Raw genomic sequence first — 16,512 nt, forward strand, 5'->3', positions numbered from 1 at the left:
ATTTATAGTATAGAGACGCCTTATTACCTATATACTTAATAAACTTCTTTAATCTTTCTATTAGCTTATTCTATATACTAGTTTTACTTGTGCCTTATCCGCTAGTACTTATCTTCTTAAGGGTTTAAGCTAGATCCCCCTTTAGTTAATAGCTCTTTAGTAATTATAAGTATTTTACTATTTAATATCTCTTAATATAGATATCTAAATCCTTCTTATTTATATAGGTAGTTTAATTAATTATAAAACTATAATATAACTAGCCTTTTATAGCTTTATAGGTTCCCCTTTAGGAAGTATCCTATATAGATATATTCCCCTTAAATATAGTATATCTCTAGGTTAGCGTACCCTATAGTAGCCTAGTACCGTATACTTAGTATTAGGGTATCCTTTATTTTTAATATATATATTGCTTTTCCTTTATTAAAAACCCTATCCTCGTTATTTTTAAGTTCCGCTATAGAACACTCTAGTAATAACTCTCTTTTAGGCTCTAATAGGTTTCGTACTTCGCACTAGTGTATATACTATATCTCGGAGTTTCCTCCTTAGTAAATATATTTCTCGTGGAGGGCCGTATTTCGCTATAAGTAGTTAGGGTTATTATAGAACTAAAGTTTAATTACTATTATTAAAGACTTAGCCCTCTCCTTTAGGTTATAGATATAGTAATAGTGTTATCTTAGCCTCTATAAGTACTAGGAGTTAGTGTAAGTAGTAATTCTTTAGTACCTTATCTAGATATAGAGGTAGATTATTATAAGCTATATAACCTTTATAAGCTCTTTATTAAGTATAGTTCCTTTCCCTTATACTACCTCCCCTTCTACTATATTTATTTCCTTAGTCCGTTAGTACTTCTCCTTATTATATATTTAGGCCTTAGACTAGTAGTTCTTAGCGATATATCTAGGTTTTCCGTAATAAAGGTATAGCTTTTCTTTAAAGTATTATTCCCTTTCCTCTTTAGGAATCTTAGCGTCTTTATTACCCCTTTAGGACTTACCCTTAGCGTTACTTTTTTTCTTCTAGGCTATATCTAGGTCTATTAGTATAGGTCTATAGTATAGCTCTCGTTACTTAGGGGTATTCGGTTTATAGGTCCCCTTTACTATATATATAGCTTTACTACCCCTTTACCGCCCCTTATAGAAGTTCTAGAGGTTACTATTAATCTTAATGGCCTTTACTATTAAGTTAGCTAATTATTGGGTTATATTATTTTATAGCTCCTAATAAATTATAGGCTTTAAGCCTTCTTAGAAGATAAAGACTATTATATTATTGTCCTACTTAAGGATAGCGACGAGCCCTCTAAACTTAGTTATATATTCCTATATAGATCTAGTCTATCGGAGGTTTATAATCTATTCTTTAGCTTCTTATTCTTTATTCTATACACCGAAGATAGTCTTAAGTTATTCCTTAAACCCCTTATAAGTACTAAAGATAGCTCCTATATTAGTACTTTAATTAGCCGGTTTATTAGTAGTATAGTCCCTAAGGTAGGGCCTAAACTAGGTTTTAGTATCCCCCTTTAAATAGGAGCTAGTAAATAGGACCTTAGTAAGCTTATCTAGGAATTTACTGGAGTTTATTAGGAAGAATATATCTATATATTAAATTAAGGGGGTTAGTCCCTTCCGCTCTCCCTTATAGGGCTTTAGGGCGTTACCTAAATATCCTTTTACCTTAGTAGTTATAACGAATAATATTAAGGTAGGAGGTGTTAGTTATAAAGTGCTAGGTCTTATTGACGCGGTCTTATTTAAGGATAAGCGTAAGGCCTAACGAGTAAGGCTTTTATTAATAAGTAAAGAAGGTCTAGTGTATCTACTTATATATATATCTATATTATATTAGGGGTAGTAGCTAAAGTATTAGCGCTACTCCTTTTAACTAACTAATAAGGGCTAGGTCTCTAGTTATAATACTTAAGTAGGGGTATAGGGGATACGATATAGGGGCGAGGTATAGTAGATAGCTAGGTATAATAAGATACTTAAAGGTAGGTCTAAGTAGATAATATAAGTTAGCTACAAAGAAGTGTAACTAGACTATTTAATAATAAGTATATATATATCTATATATTCTATACTATACTCTACTCGCTCTACTCGCTCTATTACTATACCCCTAGGGCTAATAGAGCCTATTATATAATAGTCCGTAGCTAACCCTAGTTCGTCTTATATTCCCTCTAGGTGTTTAATGAATATAGCGAGTCTCCGCTCGGCGACTTATAACCGGTCTCTCGCGAGGCCGTATATAATAGTATATATATTTCGCCTTATTATAGGTATTCGGAGTTATAGTACTCGAAATAATCTATAATATAACTAGTATCCGCTTATTTATTTATAATATTCTTAATAATCTCCGGATTATATACTAACTCTACTATTATATTAAGTTCTTATTTAGGGAAATAAATATATAGGTGTTATCTCTATATATATTCCTATTCCTTATATATAAGCTTGTCTTATAGTATTCTTATATAGGAGGATAGTGTAATAGCCTAATATAGGTATACTAGATTAATATTAAATAAATAAGCGTATACTATAAAGAAGTACTTATAATTAGAGTCGTTATAGGCGAAGTACTCTAAGATATATTCTGTATTATATCGCTCATTAATTACTACCTCTATAGTACTTAGTATTTTAATTATTATATTAATACTATTCCCCTAATATATTATTCTAAGATTTACTATAGCTATTCTAGTACTTATATTTTAATTATTATAAGTTCTATATATTAGTGTATATAGAAGTTCTCTTTATCTTTATATTCCTTATTTATATAGTACCTAAAATAAATCTTCTTTATATACCGCTAAGGTATATAATTAGGGTCAAACACTAAATAGTAGTACTAGTCTCCTTCGCTATATTCCCTATCTTAATATAACTCTTTATACTACTAGTTAGTAATAATAGTAAGGTTATATAGCGAGTACCGGAATACTACTACCTTTTAGTTTAACTAATTATTATCGTTAGCGAGAGGCTACTCCTCCTTATTATTCTCTATATTAATATCTTCTTAGTTATCGAGAACTTCTTCCTTTAGGGCGTCTTCTTCTTTTATTATATTAACCTATACTTTAAGTACTTTAATAATTTCGGCTTATTTACTATTTCCCTAGTAAAAATATATCCTTTTCTCTTAACACTCTTATTTATAATAGATAGTAAATATTAGCTCCTTTAGTAACTTCTATTTTATTATTAGGTTAAATATATTATATAGACATTACTCTCCCTCGAGGCACTTAGTGTTATATTTATCCCTTCGCTAGTATAGTATAATAAGTATAATCTTATCCTTTATATATTTTATTATAATAAAGTAGAGTTTATTATTATTCTAGGTACTTATTATCTAGAATCCTAGTTTACTATATAAGTCTTTATTCTAAGCGAGAATCTCCTAAAATTCTCGACTCTTTTTACTTTTCTAATTATATAACTTCTTCTTTTACGGAAACTATCTAGATCTAGCCTTATTAGAATAGTAAATAATATATAAATTATTATAATAAGTAGTTTATAATAAGGCTATATAATTAGCTTCTTTTTCTTACTTTATTTAATATACTTTTTACTTTAAGGCCTAACCTACCTTATTAGGGTTATCTTTCTTTTCTCCCGACTTACCTACACCTTATATATCTAAATCTTAGTAACCCTTCCGTACTATTAGATCTTAGTCCTCAGCGACTACTTTAATCTCTATAAGAGTATCGGCCTTTATTTCTCCTGTACCGGTTATATCGTCGCTTAATATTATATACAGTCCGTAAGCCGTTTACTTATAATCTTTTATATAATATCCGGGTTTTCTATAAGTATAGCACGGGTCTCCCTTCCCTTATTAAGCTTATTACTCGTTCTTCCGACCTTTCTTATAGTATTCTCCTCTACCTTTTATATAGTTACCTCGGTCCCTTAAAGGAGGGTTATAGTATATAAGGTCAAGGTTTATAAAGTTATTATAGCTCTATTTTCCTTAGAAGCGGTAGCTTCGTCTAGTGAACTTATTCTAGTCTACACGTTCTTTACTTTCTATATATAGTTTATAGAGTTTATTATTAATCTTAATAGCTTTATCTATTATATCCTTATATATTATAGGCGGGTTTATTATTTCCCGATAAACGGAGTCCTTTAGGTTATTATAGAAGATCTATATAAACACATCCTTATTATCCTAACTAAGCTTTAAAGTAACTTAGTAAAACTCGGAGTAATATATAGCGGTAAATCCCTTTTATTTAAGAGTATAAATAACCTTAGCTACGACTTATTTATCATTAATAGTACTAAAGACCTTATATATCCTTCCTTCGAACTTAGCGAAGTATTCGAAGTAATTATAAGTATCTTAGTCCGGTATATTAAAGTTAATATAGTCCTTTATAGTAAGTTTAAACTAAGCGAATACCGCGCCCTTAAGGTGTATAGCTATATATATTACCTTATTCTTACCTATAGTGTACTTAGTTAGATTAAGCTTAAAGATAAGCTTAAGTTAAATTAAGAAGGCGTTAAGTTTACTACAGTCTCCCTAGTATAGGTTAACCTTAATAGTATTCTTCTTATCTTTATTACGAATATTAGCTAAGCTACTAGTAGATATATTTCTAAGGCTTCCTATAGTAGGATAATTAATAGGTAATAAAGTAGGTTAGTTATTACTAGATATCTTAGTTATACTTATTTAAGAGGGTAGTTAAAGTATTATAAATCGCTCTATATAAGGCGGTTTATAGTTTAAGTAGGTTTACTTATAGGGAGTAATAACTATATATCTACTAAGCGGTAAAGGATATACAGTTACTTATAACGGCGTAATAGTAGAATAATACTCTTAGTCTAAAGGTAGGGGTTAGAGTATTAATAAAGTTAACTATAGTACTATAGGAGTAAGTACTACCTATGTATATATAACTTACCTTAGCTTAGTTGGCTTAGGGTGGCTTAGTGTGCTCAGTACTGAGCCGGACTGAGCCTACTAAGCCAGACTAAGCTGTTACGTGACCCCAGCCTTACCATACCCCTAAGGCTGTGATCCCGTGCTCCTTAGGCTCGGCCTAGCTGCCTTCCCTGTCTCCACCTCCGGCCTTACCAAAGGTCGAGCTGTAACAGTAACCTACAGATATTAAAGGAAAATCTTAAGAAAATGGGCCGGAATCCTCGCGACGAAATTAGTCGGTTCCACGCACGGCACTACTCAGCGAACCGGATGAAGCTCGTCGTCTTAGGGCGCGAGGCTCTGGGCAGGTAAGCTTTCCGGATCCCGTCAGTGACCGTGCCATGGCTACTCCCAGTTTCTGCCCCTCTTCTTATCGAATCCCTCTACACGTTGCTTATAGCCTCCCTTACGAGCTCCTGCTCGGCGAAAACTTCCGGGATACGAGCGACAGTCGTCATAGGCTCCGTACCTGCATATCCTCTGGTCCCTGAGTGGCATCACGGATCTCCGCCTCCACAGGGCTACAACATCTCAGGCGGTGGGACGCCTGAACAGCAGACAGGCACGTCTTCTTCTGCCCACTTCCTGAGGTGATACTTAATCTACATGTAGCAGCCGTTCCGTACTGACGACGAAAACGGGTGGGATCGAAGAAGGCTCCCATAATATTTCAGGGCTCTAATCGGTGAGCAAGGGGCCTCTGTCCTAAGCGGGGATCAACTAGTGTTGCCGTAAGTCCTGCCAATATCCATTTGTAGTTTGGCCCTACTCGGACGTCATCCAGATTTGACCGGCCTGCCGATTTTCTCGGCTCTTCATTCCGGATATCGTGCGGAGCGATCAACATCGCATCTGCTCTAGCCTAAAAATCTTCAATGGTTGCCAATAAGCAATGTACAAGAACGGCATGTCTTGCTAGGGGTTCGGGAGTATTGTGAACATGCTGAGGTGCTCCATTGCCAATCAATCGACGTGGCGCTATGTGGTGGACTTCTTCGCCCCCCCACACCCTTAACATCGTCGATGATTATCCCAACCATGTATGCAACTGGGCCAGAGGAGACCAATCAACAGGTTGAATTCGAGAGCACTTTTGAGAATTCCGCAGAATAGGACCCTCACATTCCACCTCTATTTAGCCATGTGAAATCTCCAGCAAGCCTTCTTCGCTAGGAAGGCGAATGTACGATTAGTGTAACGATGCAGCCAGAAAGGCCGTCGTTTAGAAAGCAGCGACTATCGTCCAAGACATGCGAACTATGCAAAATCAGGCATCAGAAATGCAGTAAAGATAGGCCAGCGTGTCACTACTGCCAGATGAGACTTGTCGACTGCGTGTATCCAAACATCCCCTCCAGGAAAGCCACCCTTTCTACCACTCACCCTGCAGGGACTTTCTCGGAAATCGAGACATCAGTCACGGCCTCTACGACGAGCACAAGTGAAGGGAATGGCGACTCTGTGTCTGAATCTGCGATTACGAGTCCGAACATTATCTCATCCAAAGATCTTGTGCGTGGCCATTCCTTCACGCCTCTATCCATGCTAACTACTTGTAGCTACCCTTGCATTCGACATCGTCGACGAACAAAGCCTCGATTGACGAAGCCGCAGAAGTGGTGAGCGACCCGTCGGTCCCAATTCAGGCCGTAGAGCTGGGGTCCTGTAAAGAGGTGTCTACAAAATTTCTGCTTGACACCTTGGCATCGCAGTATGCGCACAAGTCAAATAAAGGCGAAGGCAATATGCTAGGAGAGGATGAGCTCACAGAGTCCGATTCAGCTACTGTACCATTCGTCACAATCTCAATCCACAACAGTCTCATCTCTTTAGATGAACAATTACCAGCCAAAACCATTGCCAAAGGTTGGCTGACTACGCTCTTGGGAGGGCCGAATCTCTTATTCAGAATCTGTAACGAAGCCGAGAGCTGGAAGCTTCTGGATGCGATCTACGCGAACGAGCACATCAGCCGTGCGTCAAAATGTTCTATTTGGTTTCAGCTGGCTGCTGGGTGTCAATTCACGGCTGGCGCTACTGAGAAAAGCCATGTCAGACTTTTTGAAAGCGGGTGCCGGTATCTGGAATGGTGCATTGAGCAAGCAGATGAGGTAGCTCCACTCTGGGCGGTGCCTCCAATGCTGCTTATTTGTCTCTATTCTATGGGTTCTAAGCCGAAGACTTGTTGGCTTACCCTGGGTGCTGCGATCCGGCTTGCTCAGGTGCATAACCTAGATCGCGAATCGGAAAGCCACGGAAGCCTTCCATCAGAAGAGTACGAGCGGTGGAGAGAGGTTTGGCGAACCATGATCTCTTTTGATGCGTAAGATATGATACACCCAATGACTATATTCCTTGACTGATTTACTTTTAGGTGGCTAGCTGTAACACTTGGGAAACCGCCACAAATCAGCCAGACCACCACACAGGACTCATTTGTGAAGGCAGGACGGCGCCATGAGATTGGATCAGACTATGTTGCTGATGCGGATTCAGATGACTCCAAAAGAATTTACGTCTCCGGACGACAGCATCGAGGTCAACATGGCGAAGTTGAGTGTATTCATCAGCCGCTTTCTGGCAAGTTTATGCCGGGGCCAATGGCGTGCCAGTACTCAAGAATCATTCTTCCATACACTTGAGACGTGGGCATCAGAACTTCCACAGAACCTACGATACTCCGCCAGTACCGGTGGCGCACTCTCATCACAAGCTTATGAGGCCGGCCCAGTAAGTTGAATCATTGGAGTCGGAAATGAGCTGAGGACTGAGCAGACAAGCTATATCTAGAAATATTCTACTTCGCAACAGTGATGACGCTATCTAAGCCGGAGTTTTTTGCATCATTGTGCACGGAGACGGAACAAAACTCAGCGCACAGAAAATTATATTCTCAAGCATGGTATGATCACCCACATCGCCGAGTGTTGCAGCTAAATATCTCGGTTCGGCAGTGTGGATGCTTCCGCTCAGATTGCTCATATAGCGTCAACAATGCTGGACCGCGGCTTCCTCTGCCAGGGAGACTGTTGCGTCACGTGAGTATTGTTGTGCTATCGAATGACACAATAGTGCTGACGGACTACTCTTCAGGACCCTTGTATATCATGCTGGTCTCGTGCTGGCCTTGAGTCTTAAGGTGCCGAGGATGTCTCTACGCTACAATCTCAAGCTTGTTAAGAGGGCCCGTCCGGAGCACCACGGTCTTGAGGCGAGCATGAATATCTTATCCGCTTGTGCCCTTCACAATCCTTTAGCTAGGCGATTTTACGCGGTATTAAATCATTATCAACAGCTTCTGGACGGTCGTGAAGAAGCTGGAGCTGCTAGTACGAGCCAGATCGAACGCCGTGAGCTCTCCACAACAAACCTGTGGCCACCTACTCCGTTCTCTGCGGGAAACTCTACCACGGCTACCATAATTCCCACTTCATCTTCATGGCCAACATCCTGGGAGGGGCTCCCTACAGCCTTTTCTTGTTCGCCATCCTCATCGAACGAAGTTCTGGCAGTACCTGCCTTAAACATCCCTTTGAACAACACTTTGGCTCCAGCAACAGCAGCAAATCACTCCCAGCCGCCAGTTTCAGATCTAGCATGGGGTGAATGGGCAACCACATCACTGAGCCGTGGATCAAATTATCGCTTTGACATTGATTCGATGTCACAATCTAGCCCCTACTTCAGACACTATTACAGCTCAACCTTTACATAGCCATAAGGCGAACAGACCTGAAAGTTCGGGCAGTTGGACTGTTACGCCTAACGTTAATGCGGCCGGGAAGCAGGCGAAACAGGCCATGGGGCCAAGTCAGGGGAACGCAGGGGTGACGAGCCTTGGACAACAAGACTGAATCACGGGATGTGATCAGTCGTGTTCAGGAAGGAAGGCAGGAAGCAAGAGTTAGTGGTGCTCGGCCGGCCTGCATACATCTTGCGAATGAGTATTCCGCTGGTCCGAATATCCCAATTTATTGTAGTTGGTAATTGCAAGCGATTCTTGATCGTCAGGCTTCCGCCTCTGGAATTGTATGGATCATCCAGTCAAAGAAGCCGCCGGACATGATCCCTCGCGCGCTGTTAGGCTGCTAGAGACAAAGGGGTGGACTAGCATAGGATTGAATCTGGAGCTACTTCCCGGGCTAGAGTAAATAATCGAGGGTTCTCCTCTCTGGATGAAGAATCTGTTTCGCTCTGCTCAAAGTCTTGCTCAAAACACCGGAAAGTCGAATGATTGATTCGCAATCTACGTCGACCTGAATCTCCATACGGAATCACGCCCTTTCGTCTGAAGGATAGAATATCCTTCGTCAACCTCTCAAGAGTCTTCCGCTCGTCGTCATTATATTTTCTCTCTTAGACCAGACGTCTTACAACCGGGCCACTCGATGTCGGGTCGTACAAAAGTTTAGAAAATCTTTCCCGAAGGTGCCGAGGTGCACTTATAACATGTATCAACTGTTGAGACCCCTGGCTTCGACATTGGCTTGACACTGACCTATGTCTGGGCTGTTGCGGTGGATCTCCATATCGACGATAAAATGATCATCCTTTTGTTCGATGCTATTTGAGGGACAGAACTGTGACAGACTTGGAAGGGATCAGACAGCTGCTCTGGAAGGTGGCCAACATGCCGCAGCTACAGGTTCACTGCACATTGGGCAAAGCGACCGGCGCAACCAGGCAGTCTAGATGAATGAGGTGACATTGCGCCCACAGTAGTTGTCAAGGGAAGGTACCTGGTTGACGGCGCTAAACTCAATGAGGTGGAGGGACTGGAGGGCGAAGAATTTGGAATAAAGGTCGCCGCGCTTGTGAAGAACGTATTAGATGTGGAATAAACGCCGTTCATCGCAACGCCCAGCACCTAGAGCGAAGGAAAATATCCTTGATCGCGTGGCGACCACGAAGCTTCATGAGATGACTTGGTTTAGTTTTTATCATCTTTCATCTCAGCTTCGCTTGCCGTGCTCAACATTAGATTGCTTACCACAATGGCTGTTGCCATCTTTGGTGGTTGCCTGAGTGTCGCCATTTGAATATGTTTGTATTGATAGACAGGATTGTTCCAGCGGTTCATCAGAAGCGTGACCTGATGCTGGGCGTCTAAAGGTACGCTTCTTGATTTGATCAAAGGCCACTTGGGGTTCCTCATTTATGACCAGATACTTTTCGTCTTGCCTTCCTTCACTTCTTCCAGCTGTTTCTTCAGCACATCCGCACGAAACGATCTGAATGCCTTCTCGATCCTTTCCCTGCTATCTGGATTTCGAGATATTATCCTTTTTGCCGACCACGACCCTGTCAACAGACCAGTCTCACCTCCTAAAAGGATACCGCCGAGACCAAAGAATGTGTACGTGATGATATCTCCCAGTGGCGTGGGCTTGAGAAGTGGGCTGACATCTGGAATCGCTTCTTCTCGACCACTTGCGAACTTGACGTGTGTGGGTTTCTCCGACGCGCGGAAGGCTTGGTACATGGCGCTTCGGTTCGCGCGCAACCGGAAAGCTAGCCAACCGCCTAGTGTAAGGCCGGCTAGGGAGCCGATGAGGGCGTGTTTGGAAGCTTTAGATGCGGCGCTATGTACTCGATCGCGGTCTTCATCCCGAAGGCTAGTGACGTGAGTAATTAAACATAGGAAGTTATATTAATAAGGATATCACCTACTCGTGCTTAAAATGCTCCTCTGCAAGTTTAGCGAGCTCTTCGCCTTGTGTCTTGCGAAGGGCCGCGAAAGCTTCGGACGACATGGTGGGGGTTATACTGTTGTGATCTTGGTCAATCTCTTGCTTCAGTGAGCCTCGTCGAACGGGTCAATAACAATCGAACTAAGACAAGAATAATTCAGCCTCTCATTAAATACAACATGACACCAAGGTGCACATCCAACTCTTTTGACTCCTCAAATAAGCAGAGCACCACGTATGGGCAACTGTAATGGATGTAAATGTCACACATGCCGAATGGGTGATGAAAGAATAGTGTACGCATATTTCATTCAGCGTGCCCCGCCACTCGCTTGGAGATTGCCTGCTATCAGTCATCAGTGTGAAGGGCTTTTCGGCCTCAACCTTATCTGGCTCGTCATTGCTGCGGAGGGCGCCGTTCCATTCGGAATGGTTCAGGCGTGTAACAGTCAGGCTTTCTCATCAGACAGGAGTCGCAAGCTCCAAGAAATGAACCCTGTCAAAAGATTGCTGGGATTGGCAGAAGCGATGCGAGAAGTGATGTTAACATGATGTCATGTAGACAGGTAGAAGAGAGCCATGCTGAAGTTAGGCTTAACTTCCCGCGGGCATTTTCCCGAATTTTTGGTTTTCGACTCGGCATGATCCGTGATTGGCCTCAAATAGGGCACATTTTCTAGAGGATGTGATGCGTTATTGTGGACGATCTACGGTAGGCATTCGACCAATCTTGAACTTGTGGATTATGAAGGTTACGAGAGATTGTACCTCGGCCCCACCGTTGCCGAAGCTGTCAACTATGGCAGCTCTGATTGGCATAATAGAGTCACTCTACATGCGGGTCTAATTGGGATAGATTTCCTGCACCGAAGGTTGTTCCAACGTATCGCAAGACGCACTCCGCCCCGGTCAGTAAATTGGGAGGTGCGGAGCCTGGGACGAACGGAAACCTTCAAAAAATGTATAGAGACCCGTCGCCCCTGGAACATTGAGTGCCCTAACTTAGTTCGTTCAATATCCGCACAAGGGGTAGGCACATGTTGTCATGGCTTTGATGATCTAATTCCAGGATGATCACAGGCGCCCGGAGCGAGTTAAGGGTTCGGAAATGCCAAGGCTAGCGATAACGGGGTCCGCGGACCCGCGGGATTATGCTTTGTGAGTGCTTGCCTCTATCGTTGCTACTCTGGGACCGGGGAGTTGACTGCGGGCTTCAATGCCAATTGAAAGCCTAACAAACCCAGTTACAAGCCTGATGCACATATGTTGCCCCGCCCATCCAATAAAATGTTTTACTGTGGAAATGGAAGATCGACACCACCTAATTGCTATGTCCGCTATGGAGGCCACGTCGAGCCTGCGCTTGAACACATGGCTCCATACTACATTCCCATCAGTGCTGGCCACGCTCCTGACGATTCAGCTGCTGTAGGCTCCACGGGACATATTCTATTGCGCAGTTAGAATGGAGGTTGCCGACTGATGAAAAGCTGCAACAGATCAGCGGCTCAACTTTTTGTTTTAGACTGCCATACGTCAGACTGCTTTACAGCGTTCCTTTCTTGACAGTGAATGCCTCGCTGTATAAAAATGTCCGAATTCTTCATTGTCTTCATTACTGTCATCTCAACGTTGGTCCCCAGGTCCAAGTTTACTTCTTTTGAGAGAAAACGAAATTTGTTACCAATCGCAAGATGAATACCATTGTCGCCAACAACGCGGAAAAGGCACTCGGTGACCGACCTACCGCTACCACCCGTGATTATAAAGTTCGCCCCAATGAGACCATGCTTGCACTCCGCTGGTACGGTGATAAAGATGTCCGCGTTGAGGAAGTCCCCGCGCCCGCCATAACCGAGCCTGCCGATGTCGTCGTGAAAGTTACCGGTACGACAGTCTGTGGTAGTGATCTGCATCTTTACCACAAAGAGATTCTGCAGCTGCAGAAAGGTGAGATCTTGGGACATGAGTTCATGGGCATTGTCGATGAGGTTGGGTCCGAAGTCACATCCATCAAGAAAGGCGACCGAGTCGTCGCCAGTTTCCAAATTGCGTAAGTTTATTCCTGTTTTTAAGGCAGTAAATACATTATACGGATCATGTCAGGGCTAACCAAGACAAAACCAGCTGTGGCAAGTGTCAATTCTGCAAAGAATGCCTTACCAGTATGTGCGACCGCACGAACTCGTCTGCTTTGCAAGAAAAGCTCTATGGTAAACCTTTTGCGGGGTTATTCGGCTACTCCCACTTTGCAGGCGGCTTTGCCGGTGGTCAAGCTGAGTTTGTTCGGGTACCATTTGGCGACTTCAATCTCCTCAAGATCCCCGACCATGTCCCGAACGAGAAAGCATTGTATCTCAGCGACATCGTCCCAACCTCCTACCACGCCATCGTCTGCGCCGAAGTCAAAAAGGCAAAGAGCGTCGCCGTCTGGGGTCTCGGCCCAGTCGGCCTGCTAGCGTGCAAATGGAGCAAGCTCGAGGGAGCAAGACGCGTGATCGCTATCGACCAAATACCAGAGCGCCTCGCTCTCGCTCAAGACATGGGTTGCGATACCATCGACTTCTCGAAGCAAAAGGACGTCGTCAGTGAGATCTACAGGCTCGAGCCGCAAGGCGTGGACTGCTGTATTGACGCCGCTGCCTTCCGGTACACGAAAACGTTGCGGCAAAGTGCTGAGCGCCTTGTCCGCCTGGAGACAGACAGCAGCGAGATCCCCAACGAGACTCTACGTGCAGTGCGCAAATTCGGAACGGTCGCGATTGTGGCAGATTACGCGGCAATGACGAACCAGTTCCTCATTGGAGCTTTAATGGAAAAGGGTATCACGTACCGTGGTTGCGGCCAAGCTCCAGTGCAAAAGTATTGGCACCAGTTGCTGGAGAAGATCGAGAGTGGCGAATTCGATCCCACCGTTGTCCTAACTCATAGATTCTCGATCGAGGATTTCAGCGACCTGTACGAGGCATTCGATAAGAAGAAGTATGGAATAATGAAGACGTATGTGCAGACAAGATTCTCCCCGCCACCGACGGCAGGCACTCCCCAATTGAGCACGTTCAGATCGGGAGATTTGATTTTGGTCTGAGGTTGGCCCGGCAATAACCGCACATGGAGAAAAGATCAAAAGTGCTCTGCTATAAGACCTGATTATATTGGGATTGGAGAGTGCAATTTCTCTTATAATGTTTCCATAGCTAATGTCGCGGTGCTATTGCTACGATTCGGTACGCTGTGCTATTGCTACAATTCGGTACGCTGTAATTACGAGAACCGTGCCATTCTCTTTTCATCTCTAAGAGTGGGACCTCGTGCTTGCAAAGGCTCAGCTCACCATGTTAGTAGGTGGCTGTTATACCAACGGTCTCGTTGTTTCAACGCACAGTGCTCCTAGTCAATTCGGGCCTATTCCAACCTTGCATTTCGGAGCTGCGCACCAAGAGCCGAGTTCAAGTAGGGTTCAGGCGGACGTAGACGAGACAGTATATAACGACTGCCTTGGCAATGTGCACTTATCCATAATGAGCTTACCAAAAGCAGTGTCTTACTTAGCCGTCTCAAGGGGATCCGGCTTTTTCCTTCGTGGCTGCACTCAAGTCTCAATCGAGCAGTACAAGACCGCGCCTGGAGCATTAGGTAAAGCGGGACAAAGTGGCGGGATGGCCGTCATCGCAAATCGATGTCATAGTACAGCAGGCCACTATAACGACCAACCAAGACGAGCACTTGCTGCGAAGGATGCGTACATATGCGCTAACCGAAGTCGTATGTTTGGGTTCCGCCCTTAGCATACTATCGAGTTGCGTCACAGAAATGGACAGCCTGATTCTGCGTGGAGCATAAGCGTCAGTCTACCTACTGTGGTGGATGGCCCGCTCTCCACTGTAATCGCCTCAACGTTCCCATGTTCCACTTCACTGGCACTGGGCGTCGGAGAATGAATCCGAGGAAGCGGAAGCGTTGGCGTTGGTCAGTCGTTGGTTGCTTCCATGCTTATCAGGACAAATGGCGATCGGTACCTCTCTCCTATGCATGGACTCTAGCCAGAGGGACTCCGCGGGATTCGAGGAGATTGTTCAATGTAAGCCCTTCATAACTCGTCATCTTACCCTGGAGTGGCACTTGCCCGGCATGACAATATTCACCGAGGCTCAAAAGTGAGTGCTTGTTCTGAGAATGATCGGCACTTGGGGAGGCGAGTAAGAGCATAAGTACGCAGCGAAAATCCCTTTGTTAGCTTGCTAGGCACACCCATCATCAGGAATTATCAATTTCGAAGCAATGCGTGTTTTCCTCTTCCAGACTGCGAAGGGTCTCTCAAGCTCATCTGGTGGCTACAAAGCGAACCTGTCATTGTTAAAGTATCTGGCTCATCGTAAACATACTACAGCTCAAATTTGCTATGTGTGGGACAGCGACATCGAGGCCTACTGTGACGAAATGATTGCGACTGGCCCGAAACCCGACCTCGAAACTCGGGTTATATCGATGCCAGTGGATGAATGTTTTGAGGCTCACATAAGGACTTACATGTTCACCGATGATGATAGAGTAAAGAACATTGCTATCAATGCTTCCGACCTCATGGACGCCTTCCTGACAAAGTTTTGGCCCGCGACACTGCCAGATTAATCGAGGTACGATGTCTTTGGTCGCAAGAAAGAGCAGCGAACCTAACCAGTTCGCAGGAAAATCAAGCGAGCATCCAAATCCAAGTGTTTCTTCTCTTCTTGGACAAACACATATGCCATTTCGAACCCACACATGTCCTATTCAACGATGGCTTGATGCTGAAGGCAACGTCAATAATGCCCTCCCTTCGCGACGTATCCCGAATCTTGATTGTGCATACAGCTGAGCAGCTTCCTTTTGGGCCTTTCGCCGGTGGCATCCCAGGCGGGTCATACTCCATTGGTGAACACAAGCTAATGTAAGGAGTTGATGGTATTTGGTCAGTATCCGAAAGCATCAACAGTTACGCACAGAAATGCGGTCAAATTGAAACCACCTTCCATGTCCATCTTGCGTGGACTTACCTTGACAGTAAGACCCATGGGTTGCCAACTAGAAGGGAGAACTGGGACAAAGCAGCGATCGGATTTATAAACCCCTGTGCTGTGAAGGGCAGTTCAATATTCCGCGAGTTGGCTAAACAATGCCCGCAATTCAAATTCGTGGCGTGGTCTAGCTGGGGCACCGATCCCAAGTCGGAGGAAGAGCTGCGACAGTTGGTAAACGCCGAGTAAACCCAAGCCTCATTTCGTGACTGATCTGTGATAACCTTCATCGGCCGGCAACCTCACAATAAAGAAAACGCCCTCGCGGGATCAATGGAGTCTACAGCAGCTGAACTGTCGGTAACGTGGCTAGCACTAATGAAAACGTAGCATGAAAGCCATGTGCTTCGGAAATACGCATATTGGTACGGCCTTATAGTAAGATGAGAATTAGCACTGAGCAGTGTTGACCTCCCATTTCCAGCAGTGCAATGTTTCATTGGATATGGGGGGCAACACGACCGGCGAGAACGTGTTTCAGATTTTTCGGAATCGTATAACAAGCTTGATTAGGCTTTCGGTTGAGAGGCAACCTCCACAGGAGTAGCAACGACAGAAGCAGCGTTCAAGTCATAACTCCCTGGGTCCGCGGTGTCAGCGCTGCTCCTTTCGACTAACCGGTAAGGGTCAGGTCTCCAGTCACAATGCTCGAGTAGGGGTATGGGGGATACGACACAGGGGCGAGGTATAGCAGACGGCTAGGTGTGACAAGATACTCAAAGGTGGGTCTGAGTAGATGACATGAGTTGGCTACGAAAGAGTGTAACTAGACTGTC

At 44.0% G+C, this 16,512-nt stretch overlaps 4 protein-coding genes across 4 annotated transcripts; 3 read left to right on the top strand and 1 right to left on the bottom strand.

The window, feature by feature from the left end:
- Positions 1 to 6,306: 6,306 nt before the first annotated feature.
- Positions 6,307 to 7,728, top strand: G647_10411 (uncharacterized protein; the record flags this gene model as incomplete). The annotated part of the gene is made up of 4 exons (XM_008726402.1): positions 6,307 to 6,501; positions 6,549 to 7,312; positions 7,364 to 7,427; positions 7,486 to 7,728. The coding sequence occupies 4 exons, from the start codon at positions 6,307 to 6,309 to the stop codon at positions 7,726 to 7,728; spliced, it is 1,266 nt and encodes a 421-aa protein (XP_008724624.1).
- Positions 7,729 to 10,144: 2,416 nt separating this feature from the next.
- G647_10412 (uncharacterized protein) lies at positions 10,145 to 10,742 on the bottom strand (the record flags this gene model as incomplete). Its single annotated transcript, XM_008726403.1, has 2 exons — positions 10,145 to 10,604; positions 10,660 to 10,742. 2 exons carry the CDS (start codon positions 10,740 to 10,742, stop codon positions 10,145 to 10,147), a joined length of 543 nt encoding a protein of 180 aa, XP_008724625.1.
- A 1,631-nt stretch (positions 10,743 to 12,373) lies between these two features.
- G647_10413 (uncharacterized protein) lies at positions 12,374 to 13,767 on the top strand (the record flags this gene model as incomplete). The annotated part of the gene is made up of 2 exons (XM_008726404.1): positions 12,374 to 12,732; positions 12,807 to 13,767. 2 exons carry the CDS (start codon positions 12,374 to 12,376, stop codon positions 13,765 to 13,767), a joined length of 1,320 nt encoding a protein of 439 aa, XP_008724626.1.
- Positions 13,768 to 14,960: 1,193 nt separating this feature from the next.
- On the top strand, positions 14,961 to 15,311 carry G647_10414 (uncharacterized protein; the record flags this gene model as incomplete). Its single annotated transcript, XM_008726405.1, has 1 exon — positions 14,961 to 15,311. One exon carries the CDS (start codon positions 14,961 to 14,963, stop codon positions 15,309 to 15,311), a length of 351 nt encoding a protein of 116 aa, XP_008724627.1.
- Between the last annotated feature and the right edge of the window lie 1,201 nt (positions 15,312 to 16,512).

Source organism: Cladophialophora carrionii (genome assembly GCF_000365165.1).
Source record: "Cladophialophora carrionii CBS 160.54 unplaced genomic scaffold supercont1.15, whole genome shotgun sequence".
NCBI classification, from domain to species: Eukaryota; Fungi; Ascomycota; class Eurotiomycetes; order Chaetothyriales; family Herpotrichiellaceae; genus Cladophialophora; species Cladophialophora carrionii.